Below are 13,207 nucleotides of genomic sequence, written 5' to 3' on the forward strand. Positions count from 1 at the left end.
AAATAAATTATTTTCGAAATAATGTATTGTTATAAAAATAATTGCTTTATAAATATTAATAATAAATAAATCTCACGGCATGCAAAACCCCATAATTGTTGCACTGATTTTTAGTTTTCAATGAAATAGGCCTAGGAAATTAGCATGGCAAGATTCAGAGCATGATATTTATAAGCTACATATCAAACTGAATAGTGCGCCCGCGATTTCAGGGTGACATTAGGAGACAATAATGCAAATGACCCATGGCATTCAATTAAAAGTGTCATGTCCCCTCACTTTTGTTTCATGTGTTTTATATTTTCCACTAAAGTGTTTGAGAAAGAAAGCGCCTTGTGTCCCCCTCCTCATTGAATTTTATCACTAAATGAAGCATATAAATGATCTGAAAGCACAGCCTGTCGCATTAAATTAAATAAAATAAAGAACAATTATCCTCTCTTTTTCTCTGATCTCCTGCTGAAAGGAGTCTTGGCGAGATAAGGCAGATTGAATTCGGGCTCTCCGTTGAGCTCAAATAAAAACGTTTCAGAGAAGAGCTACAGATTTAGAGCTCTATAATTTCAAATCATAATTTTTACCTGTTTTTTTTTTCCCTTCTTCTTTCTATTCGGGTTTTGTTTGCGACGTTTTATTTTACCAGGATGCTTGAAAAAATAGTTCAAAATGGCTGCAATGATCACAGTTGATTAATAGCCGTGAAGGGCTCATAAATTAACATCTAATTACACCCACATGCTTTTAAATAAACATAAAGCCATGGATTGATATTCATGTTCAGGTCTTGTGGTTGATTTTTTTCAGTGTGTCATTTTGTTTACCGTGTTATGTTGCCTGGATCAATATGGCAAATTATGAAATGATGCTAGAGACTAGAGTTTTTTTTTTCTCGATATGAAGGGTTTAATTTAAGTTTAGGTCTTGTTGATTGTTAAATAATCTAGTAATGCAAAAACACACGTTTCTCGCATTTCTGTTAGATTAGAAGTGTTCCTTAAAGTTCCCTAATTATCATCGTCCAATTTCAAAGTTGAATCTGCATGCTTTAGGGGGCTGATGTAAAACTTGCTATTCGGTTCAATGGAGTATCACCCTAATTTACAGCGGCAGATAAGAGCACAGTCTGTCATAAAAATCTGAGCCCCCTCCCTCCCTTATATTGAATTGCACCTTGGGCAATAGTGCAGAATCGTGAATCTTAACTTCTTCCAGCATATGTTCCTGGCAGATAAGTAAACAATCTGGATGTGAAATGAAAATTTTAATTAATACAGTAATGCTATTACACCTCGGTGTGCAAATCCCATTCCCCATCCCTGCGACAATAGACAAAAGTACAGGCCAATTCCAATCCTCTGTTTGCACCCCAAACCCAATTGTTCTGCGAGCTTGTTCCTTTTGAGTGAATCCCATTCCCTATTCACGCATCTGCTTTAGTTTCAGCAACACTTTTTTGTATTACAGGAGGAGGACTTGTACCAACTGTGTTGGGTTAGTATTTTGTGAATATTGACAGATTTCGAAAGAAATGTTATTCTAAACGAGTTGTAACATATTCTTTGTTCACATTAGAAGCTGAATTATTTAATAGAAAGAAGAAAAAACATGGAATTGATTTAAAGGCTAAACTGCATTTAACTTGTACTGTTTCTTTTAAATTAACCATTGAAAGGAATAAGTCAAAGGTAGTATAGTTACCATGAATTTTATAGTAGTAGTAGTACACTGTAAAACAATATATAGCCTATATATATTGTTGGTTTAACTTGAAAAAAAGTAGGTTACCTTAAATTTTGAGTTCATTTTAAAAAATAAATAAATTAAGACATTAGTTAATACAATGAAGGAGATTGGTTTCAACAGAAACACCAAATATTATGTTATCTGAACCACATAAATTTGATTTGACAAAAGAAAAAAATGTTGTGATAACAAATCATGAAATATATTTTTTTTTACAGTGGTATGCGCATAATTTTACAACGCACTGATTACAAAAAAAATAATAATAGATAGATATATTTATATTGTGGGAAGTGCATGAATAAGATTTTATTCGAAACGTCATAAATCACCCTTTACACGTAATCTTAGTTCATGAAGAAGGTATTACTTAATTTGTTTAGTGAAACTTATAGCATCGTGTTTCTGTCCGTAAAATGTTGGAGTGATCTAAGCGGTGGAACAGGTGGAACAAGCATAGAGTCCCTGAAGGGTGAAACGTCTCATACACACATCAAAGAGTGTGATCATCTTATTTCAGAGACATGACACACACCTAAATGCAAAAAAAGTTTTACACCCTGAACACAGTAACACGAACGTATTTACAGAAACAAAATTTAATAAAAAATTAGGCAAAAGAAAGAAAGAAAGAAAGAAAGAAAGAAAGAAAGAAAGAAAGAAAGAAAGAAAGAAAGAAAGAAAGAAAGAAAGAACAAACCGAATGTGAAGTGGAGATAGGCTAATGCAAACTGACAGCTTCTACATCTCAGTCTGTTCAATGTTTCACAGAGCGTTTGTGAAAATCGGCCCCATATTTTAAAGCACCTGACGCTTTGTTCACTTGTTTTTTATTTATTTATTTTTTTTTTATTGGAAATTGTTTTGTAATACAAAATGACATGGCCCATACTCGTACCACCCCTTCTTCTGTCCAATTTCCATCCTATTGTGGGTCTCAGGGTAAATCACAATTCATGTTCGCCCTCAGTTTCCCTAAGCGTCCCTGTACAGTAATTGTTTTGCCATTTAATTTGGAACGGCGGTCCCTATAGAGCAGTCGGGAACGCCACGCGCTGACAGAGTTCATCTCAAATCTAAGCGGAAAGCCAGATGGTTATTAGACAGCCGAAACGTTGGACTAGCCTATTTAAGCAGTGCTGATTGAGAAGATAATTATTATAGCTATATATATATATATATAGCGTGTAAGATACATTTCTGTTTGTGTGTAGCAGTTAAGGCCTGCGTTCTCTCTGCCCGACAAAAACCATTAGGCCTATATTTGATGCAAAAAATTAAAAACCGCTTAGTTTTTTACATAACAAGAAGAGTAAACATTTATTAAACGCATGTTTGGGTACACCACTACCGACATGCCTGTTACCTTTTGGCACGACTGTATAAGAGCATCAAGAACAATATTCATTAATAGTTTAAATAAGCAATTTAACAAGGGTTATGCATTTTTTAAGACAGATTGTCTTTATTCAAAATGTCTTTGCTCGGCAAATGAACAAAGAATCGAGGTATCACCCTTTTAGATACATTTCCTTTCCATTAACATGACAGGATTTAAGTTACCATCGCAGATAAAAAATACAACATGAACTGCTTCGCTTCAAACTTTAAGTCTGTCTGAAATCAAATGAACGAGTGACTAGCACTTGAACCACAGAACAAAAAAAGTCCAAATGAAAAATATTGAAAGATAAGGATTTTTTCCCCCCACAATTGATATTTTAAATAGACTGTCTAATTTTAGGTGCCGGTGTAATAATTATAAACAATATAACCCGTATAATCTAAACGCTGAGATGTCTCACTTTGAAATCCTTATAGTCGTATCATTTGAATTTCAGAGTGCCAAACATAATGGTAAATACAACAGGCTGTACAAGAAACATGAATCCTAACCGTTAGTTGTGCAAATCAAAGTCATTCAAATAATAATAATAATAATAATAATAATAATAATATGATGATGATGAGAATAACAATTATATTAACTGTTCAAACAAAATTATCATTATTATATCATCAAATCGTACATAATAAATAAAATTAAAGGCATCCAAATCCGGTAGCCATAATAATAAACGTTTGAACATTTACATTTCTTACAGTTCTGGGCACCTGCCTTATCTATTCCAAGATCCATGCTGGGATCCAATGAACCTCTCGTAGATGGTGAAAAGTTCATGTCCACACGGCCTCAGTAAAATGTCTCGATCATTCCTCACTTCTTATGTACATGCATTGCTGTATTCAAGTTTTCAAAGAGGAGACTAGCGGTGCAGTCACATAGCAGCGGCATGTGCTGATGAGTACGGGTCAATCCCACTCTTGGTCATACCTGGGAACAGTATGTAGGCAACAGGCGGCTGTAAACTCGATGCCGACCATGCGGTGCAGTTACACGGCACCACGTACCCAGGGTTTGTGGGCGACGGGTGGGTGTGGGTGTGCTGGCTGTGGCAACCCAGGCTCCCGAATGCGCCGTTCTGGTATCCCAGAGATGATGCGTAAGGTAAAGTGCTGGTGGCCAACGTGTGGGGCATCTCTGTCATCTTCTGGATGGCACTGGTGCTGAACTGGCTCGGGTCGAGGAAAGAGTAGGGGGAAGATGTTGGTGGCAGGAACGCACGGGCTTTTTCCGCGGAACTTAAGAGCGAGTCCGTGGCTGAGACTGGAAGTCCTTTCAGGTGATCCGTGTCACCCAGATAGGGCAGAGGAAACACGTACCTGTCCTTCTTGAGGAGGTTCTTGGGCTTGCGCCGGGGTCTGTATTTGTAGTCTGGGTGTTCTTTCATGTGTTGAGCCCTCAGCCTCTTGGCCTCGTCGATGTACGGTCGCTTTTCGGATTCAGAGAGCAGCTTCCACTCGGCGCCAAGTCTTTTGCTTATTTCGGAATTGTGCATTTTTGGATTCTCTTGAGCCATTTTCCTCCTCTGGCCTCTTGACCAGACCATGAAGGCGTTCATTGGTCTCTTGATGTGATCTACCGGTTTTGACATGTTTCAAGGCGCCCGTTTAAACTTCCCTGTTAAAATAACAACGAAAAAGTTCTTCGACCAACCAAGAGAAAAACAAGTATTCACCTGTCCTGCAGACAGACACGGCTCATGCCACTTCTAAAGAGCAGGAGGAAAAGGGAAACGGCATCAATGGAGAAAAAATCCAGTAATTCTTCCGTGTTTGTCGTGAAGTTGAAAGATTTTTCTTCTTCAAAACACTTGACACTGTTCGGCTCAGAGAAGAACAGCCACGCGCGCCACAAAATCCAGCGCGGAAGCGAAGTTTCCGCAATCTGTTTGCCTGCTTTTTTTCTCGGAGGATTCTCGCCCCGCGAAGCACCTGGCTGGGAAATGAGGAGTAGCGCGTGAATGAGAGCCAAAAGCGGTGAAGTTCAAAGGCTGGGCTGGTTCGCTCTGCACGCGATCTGACATAATCGCAGGGCGTTCACGCGCCAACCTGAGCGCCCAATCAGCTCTGAGAAAGCCACATAATACCTACCAAAATATGTATATTACAACACAAACAAAGATCGGGGAGGAAAAGGAGGTGACTCTCTTCCCACCCCAAATCCATTTAGTTGAAGGTCTACAAACACAGACCTTCAACCTTTTTGTAATAAAACCTGACATATACCAGCGTCAATCCTTCAGAGACGACAGATGCCTGAAGAACAGACAAATTCTTATTTTAAACATCACGTTCCTTATGCGAACACGCTTCTGTGTGTGCCCTTAACGTTAAACTTGACTATTTATTTTTTATTTTTTTCTGACTTTTAACTTGTATATATTTTTTTATTATTCAATCTTATCTGTCCTTTTGCAGCAGATTTGTTGTTTATTAGCCTAGTTTATTTTTGTTAAACAACGTCATAAATTAAGCACATATGGAAAGCTTAATCATTAAAACCACAACGCTTAAAGAAAGAAAAGAAAGAAGAAGAAGAAGAAGAAGAAAAAAAAAAGGTATTAAAGATCTCAGAAAACAAACGCGCTATCTGAGGCAGTGCCCCCCAGGCCAATATTTCCTAAATGAGAACAATTGTCCAAAGCTCTCCTGGGACAGGCTGCGTTGGGGCTTGCACCTGTTTTGCTGCTGTAATCTCACATGTGTAGAACATGCCCATGGACCCTTTCTGAATGGTAACATATCCACGGAAATCTGGCATTTAGAAAACAATGCAAGTTGCTCATAGTATCATGACATCCGACAAATAATCAAACATGAAAACCTTGAGCTGTGTGATGCGAGATATTTGCACGAATTCTGGTAAATATGCGTTATTAAATTCCTATTCAGAATATCACGCCTAATTGATTTAAACATTAGATTCATGGCCACCGTATAAAGTTACCTTAATCATTTTCAGTAGAACATATTTTACATTAAAGCTGCGGTTAATTACCCCTCTGTTTTTTTTCTCTTGTTCTTTTTTTACCTTTCTCTTTTGTAGCCCATCTAACAAATAAACTTTCGAATTAATTTAGAATTGCCCAAATTTGAAAATATGAAAAAAATGTGTGAACAGAAATATTACAAATTCAGTTAATGTTTAGTGTCAAGGTTCGCGCACCAAAACCTTTAACATGCAAATTTGAGTGTTTCAAAAAGATCAGGGTCTTAATGAGCCTGAGGCAAGGAGCTTGATATATGAGAGGCACGGGTGTAATTATTAAGTGAAATGTATAAGATATGTGATATCTCGTGGAGGGGCCTTCAAGCGTAACATGAAGAGAGATCTGTCTGTAATTTAGCACACGAACATATATTGTTTCTACCGTATTACATGATACAGCGTTCGTTATTTAAAACGCAGGTAGCCTAATAATGTAAACCGTATTTAATGTTTGGAAATGTTACAATTGCTTTTTATTTATCTTTTAGCTTGAGAGCTTTGTCTTTGTATTTGTTTGACGTCTAAAATGGTCTCACATAAATATCTTATTATCGGCGAAGGTTATTTAACTGACTATGCACTTCATTTGTGTGTGTGTGTGTGTGTGTGTGTGTGTGTGTGTGTGTTATAACTCCCCCAGTCTTGCTCTCCCAAGGTCACTTTTTAGCTGAATATTAACACATATTGATTTTCATATAAGCAATCACATGTATATGCAGGAGTTTCGGCTTTGTTGCAGGTGGAGATGGTTTAATTTATTTTAGTCATCAGAATTATGTGAATTGATTTTTAAATTTGTGTTGTTTCTTCTACTCGTGTTGGAACTTTATTTGGCAGTGTAATAGCAACTCAAGTGTCATCTTACTCCTAATGACACGTTTTACGAAAATACAATCTCCATAATAAAAGCAAATGTAGCTACCTGACGTTTATCATCTTTGCCATACATTTAATTATGGAAAATAAAAAATAAAAACAACGGTTGTCTTCCATTGCTTATAAATGATAATAAGGTGAACTTTTTTTATTTTTTATTAAGCAGATCCCATGTGTATATAAATCCTCAATGAGGCGCTGATGGTAAATGCGTCCAGAGAGCATGAAGTGTGTTTTCGTAGGGGTGCCGGCTCGATATCCATCAAGCTTTACCGTTCCACCGCCTCTCAGCCTCCATCTCCATTTCAGAGCACAGCCGAGAGCAGTGCAGCTTGAAATCCGGAGAACACCAGCCTGATAGAAACAGAAATTACAACGGGAATTAACAGAAATTATTGGGGCACACAGCATTTGACATAGAGATGATGTACTCAACGCCAAATGAAGTGAGATTTGTGAAATCAAGCATGCTGAGGCGCGCGCGTCATTAAATGGGAGCTCGTCATAATGGAGGAGATATTCCGTGTGTGGAGTAGGCTAGCTATGGATCGCTCACGTGCGCAAAGTGAACTGCCTCCACTTCTTTTTCCGCGTACAGAGGACTTTAGCAACCCACCAACGCATGCAAAGGTGTGCATGTATTTATATTTTGATGTTTACGATACTCTATGTCAGAGTAATCTAAAACAAGAGTCTACAAATTCGGGTCGGGTGTTTTTTTTTTATTATTATTATTATTTTATTATTATTATTATTATTATTGAACGCATTTTTTTTCTCGATATCACTTTTTCAAGCCCTTTTATAGCTACCGTAACAGTAATATTTCGATATCACTGTATATATGCTACTATTCACATTCAAACTGCTATCCGATAGTCTTTAAGAACGTGCAGTGATATTATCAACGTGTTTGCTGTTCCCCTAAAAATACAAATAACTGTTTCTTTAAAAATGTATTACTCTCAAGCATTTGCTGGATGACTGAGATGCAAAAGGCACCTGAAGTCGATACATAGGCAGCATACACACACACACACACACACACACACACACACACACACACAAACACACACACACACAAAAAAAATAAAAACATTAGCAAAGCTTCAGTAAATTTAAAGCCTAAATTCGCACTAAGTGGTGTTTTAGCCTGTGATGATCAACCTATAGAAACTCGACTGCTGCATGGAAATTATTGTTTATAACCCGCTGTTGAAAAGTTAAATTAATTAACTTTGATAATAATGATAATAATAATAATAATAATAATATTAATAATAATAAACTTGGCATGCCTAACAATGCTCTAGACGCATTTGCCTGAAAGTCCCCAATAACTTTATGAAAAAAAAAAAAGTTAAAATTGTCTGCAGGTGAGGAATCACCTGCAGACAATTTTAACTTTTATATATCACGTATCTTTGGATATTTTATCATGACTCTAAAATTATGGTGGCCTACATAGGCCAGGCGACTTGGAAAAAAACAGATGGATGAATAGGTATTTCAGTGATATAGAATGAAAAGAGGTCAAATCAATATCAACAATTCCATTAATTACAGGAATACAATTCGGTTACATCGCCGTTGATGTGTTTTCTCAGAATCAGCGGTAACATGGTGTAAATCCCACGTGTTCCGATCTGATGTTTCACACAGCGTTCATGATGGATACGGTGGTACAGTAGCTGTCCATGGTCCTGACGCGCTAAGTGGCTTTTTCCACTGCTAACTCGCGGTCCCACTCAGGACTCCTCACAAACCCGTGTTGACATTTCAATGCTTTTTATTCTTTTTTCATCCCATTTGCTGCTGTGATTCTGCTCGCATGATGCTGCAATAGATGTTTCCCTCTGAGAATGTGGAAATGTGCTCTGCCAAGAAACCTCTGCGACTATGTTACATGTTGTTTTGTAAGCCAATATTCACCCCTAGGAATTATCTTGGTAAGTTAAGTTCTGTGCGTAACATTACGGATTCAACAGCGGAAATAGTAGTGTGCTTACAACGGAAATGCTCTCATGTATACACAGCACACGAAGAACATTTCAAATGTCTGACCTAGTGGGAATGCAGACATTATTCAAAAGCAGAATCCCTGTTTTGCCTTGGTGTAACCTCATATGCAGTTGAGAAGTTAAATTCCAAAGAAGTCTTAAGAATATCATGATAAAACTGCTCATAAGTCATTCTGAATAGACACATAACCAAATTATTTAAAAAGCCAACCAACAAGTTTTAAAGGTTACTTCAGCTCAAAAGGAAAAGGGGAGGGGGGTAGGGGCACGGGATACTTTATATATGTTTTACTGTTAATGGCAAAGATAGGATTAACTACTCAACTTGACTGCTAAAAAGTAATGAAGAGCCAATGAATCAAATGAAAGCTTTACATTGGCAAATTATATACTTAAAGACCACTGGCACTTCAGAATTAATCATAATGTTCTCACCCCAAGGGCTGCTGTCAGCCAATTATATTGACAGACTGTAATGGAAGTTAAAAGTTGTTTTGGCATGTTTTGAGCCAACACTAAGCAAACCCCTGATGACCTCCAGCAAGTTTTCACTCCGACTGCCAGCCTGAAAGGTAAATTCAGAAAATTCTACCCATTATGAGACAGTGGGTTGAAAAGTGGTGGAGTATTGCCTCAACCTCCCCCTCCATTCCATCTCCCTCCCCCAGCCTGCTTCCTCCTCACAGACCGACATTATTTCGCATATTCAAATTGCCAGTGTTTGTTCTGGCCGTGGCTCTTGGCTCCCATTTCTCTCCAGTGTGGAAATTGATTTTAGTCAGCTGTCACAGCCAGCATTTTTCTGGAACCTCTGCAAAATATATATTTACAAAAAAAAATCTGTTTGGTTTGGAGAAATTTCATTAGCCCACGCAGCATCCCAGGCCCTTTTTTGGAGCGGCCATACGAGTGATGAGCATAATGCTATTTTGGGAAAACGGTGAAAGACAAGCCACCGATGCCTTCGAGATTGGACAGCGTGTCTGGGAAAGTGTCCAGTCATGGCCAAGTCCAGTCCATCTTCAGATGTTTACATATCTGTTTCCTCTTCCTCATTCTCTCCCCATATCAATCTGTGATTATCAATAGCTGGGACCAAGCCCTAATCAAAACCGAAATGAGCATAGGGCAGAAACGTATGACCGACAGGAGACATATAAAATTGACAATTCTCGTGGTCAAATATTTTTACAATATAGCATTTCATGAAGGAGCCCAATAAGGGCCCCTAGAGAATCCCATGCCTTGTGCAAAGGGCAGAGTTAATGAAAAAGGAAAGACAGAGCCAATGATTGAATGAAATAAAATAGAATGGAAATTAAAAGAGGTTCAAGGCAATGGTTGATAATGAAAAGAGGAGGGTAATGCTTCAGAGACACAGAAGCAAGCATCGCACAATCATACAATACAATTAGGATTAAAGGGGCCAGGCACCGATAACAGGAGATAGGGATGAATTATCACCCAAAAAGAGAAATGGGGCCTCTTCTCTGACCTTCATTAAGAGGAAGAAAGGCTCGCTCACGGCCAGGATGACTCGTGGCACACTTTCAGCTTCCTGATTGGTAATTGTGACTAGGAGAGTCCCTGCTAGATCATCCTCTTGAGGAACCAGATGGAAAATAAAGAGGTTTATAAATAAATAAACAAACATTCTCAATTAAAAACCCAGTGACCGCTTTAATTCAAGTATTTTTTTTTTATTTGTCCTCCTTTAGAAGGGATAGTTCAATAAAGGAAAATTCTGACTGCATTTACTCATGTCATTGCAAACCCATAAGCGCAACCATGAACAAACCTGATTGGTTCCCGCGTGTTTAGCAAGCATGGATGAGCTTCTGTGCTTGCCATATTTGACGAGCATATGTAATTTGATCTATGTTTATAATGGAATAAAAGCCTAAATTAGATATGTTCTTCATATCAAGTGATTGTATCTATTAAAATGTATTTTGGTGGCAAGGACTTTCAATGGATGGACAAAAATGAAGAGAGAATATTGAAATTATTTATATTTCAAAGATGAACAAAAGTCTTGTGAGCTTTCAAAAAGTTTCATTGTTTGGTGAACTGGCCCTTTTGAGAAGGAGATAATGAGAAAGTTAGAGATAAAACTACACAAACTGGGCCAAAAACAAGTTAAAATCATTAACAACAAATCACATTTCCATTCCACTGTTAGCTCTGAAAGAAACACAGAGGGAAAAAATCCAAACTCAAAAGATCTTTTATATAAATCAATTTAAAATAACAGTTCTCATGAAATCATCATGTGCTCACCCTCAAGTTATTTCAAACCTGTATGAATTTCTTCTGCTAAACACAAAAGAAGATATTTTGAAGATTATGGGTAGCCAAACAGTTGATGTACCTCATTTACTTAATATATATACACAGTATTTTCCTATGGAAGTCAATGGGGCACATGAACTGTCTGGTCATTCCTCAAAATATCTTCCTTTATATTCAGCAGAAGAAAGAAATTCATTGAGCTTTGAAACAACTTGAGTAAATGATGACAGTTAAGTGAACTACCTTTAACACAAACACTGACATTATGCTTTTCTTTTACAGGCTAATAGTGACATCCACAATTTAATGGAAGAACACAACAGAAGCAAGCATCTTGCAACCATGCTCAGAACCAAGGTACACAGAGAAAAAAAAAGGGAAAGTAAAAAGGAAACCAAAAGGGTAATGATAAAAGGAGAGTCAATTAAAAGATCTGAATGCCTTTGAATGCAGAAAAATTGATTTAGATAAAACTGTAATAATAAACATTGGTACTGGGTGTTGATTGATTCTTTTTTATTGGGAGGGGGGATCTGTTATTGCATTGTGAGATATCAGTTCTCCTTTTCCTTTACACTTTGTGATTCTCAATGGAGCAGCAGTTCAAAAGACAATTCTATTTGGCTTCCTATTAGAACTGCGCTCTAAAGCGCTTTTCAGATCGTTTCCTTTTGAATCAGTTTAAAGTGCTCCTGTGTGTTTGTAGTAGATGAAAAGCAGCGTTATGTTCTAAAAGACTGTTTATTAACTTTTTCGATGCATTAACATGAGCCAATTGGAGCATTGATATATTTACTAATTACAGTATTGGCTGTGCCACATCTACATCTTGAAAATCAGTCTTGTTGACCCACAGTTAGTCAAAACTTCTTAAATACTGTTTTGCACTCGGCTTTACTGTTTATTCGACCCTAAACGACGCAAATCAGGTGTGGATGGCACTTAGGGATTCTGCATCCTCTGAACGTTCGAATCCATTTGAAATCCCTACGTGCTTCTCGTTCTCTCTCTCTCTCTCTTCTTCACTTTTGAATATAATGGCTATAGTAGGCTCTCAAACAAAAGGGCTTTATCACAGTCTCCTAATGTCACCCCCACAGCCCCTCTCTCATGGCCACCAACTCCTTCCTCTCTCTTCTCATTCATTTATTCCACTGTATGTGAAATAGGCTGGCCAACAATTAATTTCAGAGTGAATTCAGGCAGGATCTATTACCCCCTCACTGCCTCCATTGCTCTAATGGAAATCTATTTCACTTCTCTTTTGTGTCCAATATAATTTAATGCCCATTTTATTAATGGCCTGAAATAATTATGGAAGCCTTTTGTGATTTTTGAGTATGTTTCATTTAATTGTGCAATAAATGTCTAATCAGGCCTCCCATCTGAAGCCATTATGGCATTAAAATTAACAATTACGCCATGAATGTCTTGGTGAATGCGTCGAGGTCTATAGAAATCGCTGTTGATAACAAGACACACATACATCATTCATGAGAGTTTTTTTTTTTTTTTTTTTTTTTACTCGCAAAGGAAAGCGAGAGATATGGGTACGGGTGGAAGAGAAAAAGAAAGAGAGAAAAGTGGAAGAAGAAAAGGTGGAGAAGAAAGAGGCACAGGCTCTTTATTCCTTTCAAAAGAGGGGATGGCCAAAAGATAGGGCATTCTAAAACTGTGTCACCCACTCGACTTCTTTTCTTCGCCAGCCTCTCTCTATCTCCCTTTAATTTGCCTCACTCTTTATTTTTTCGAGTGACAGATTTCTCGGGGAATGGAAATGTATTAACCGTTAACTTGAGCGATAAAATATCTATCAGCCCTTTGTGCCTCTTGCCCAGTCTGCAATTCTGAGCCGAGTGGCACCCGTTTTGCCTATGTGGGT

General features: G+C 37.8%; 1 protein-coding gene across 1 annotated transcript; it reads right to left on the reverse strand.

Annotated features, from left to right (window-relative positions):
- Positions 1 to 3,181: 3,181 nt before the first annotated feature.
- On the reverse strand, positions 3,182 to 5,217 carry sox14 (SRY-box transcription factor 14). Its single transcript, XM_039691403.2, has one exon. It carries the CDS (start codon positions 4,737 to 4,739, stop codon positions 4,023 to 4,025), a length of 717 nt encoding a protein of 238 aa, XP_039547337.1. The 5' UTR covers positions 4,740 to 5,217; the 3' UTR covers positions 3,182 to 4,022.
- Between the last annotated feature and the right edge of the window lie 7,990 nt (positions 5,218 to 13,207).

Source organism: Pimephales promelas, chromosome 8 (assembly GCF_988280905.1).
Source record: "Pimephales promelas chromosome 8, fPimPro1.hap1.1, whole genome shotgun sequence".
Classification (NCBI taxonomy): domain Eukaryota; kingdom Metazoa; phylum Chordata; class Actinopteri; order Cypriniformes; family Leuciscidae; genus Pimephales; species Pimephales promelas.

What these genes read in the sequence shown, in the direction of transcription:
- sox14 (XM_039691403.2), bottom strand. Translation starts at nt 4,739, where the DNA reads ATGTCAAAACCGGTAGATCACATCAAGAGACCAATGAACGCCTTCATG.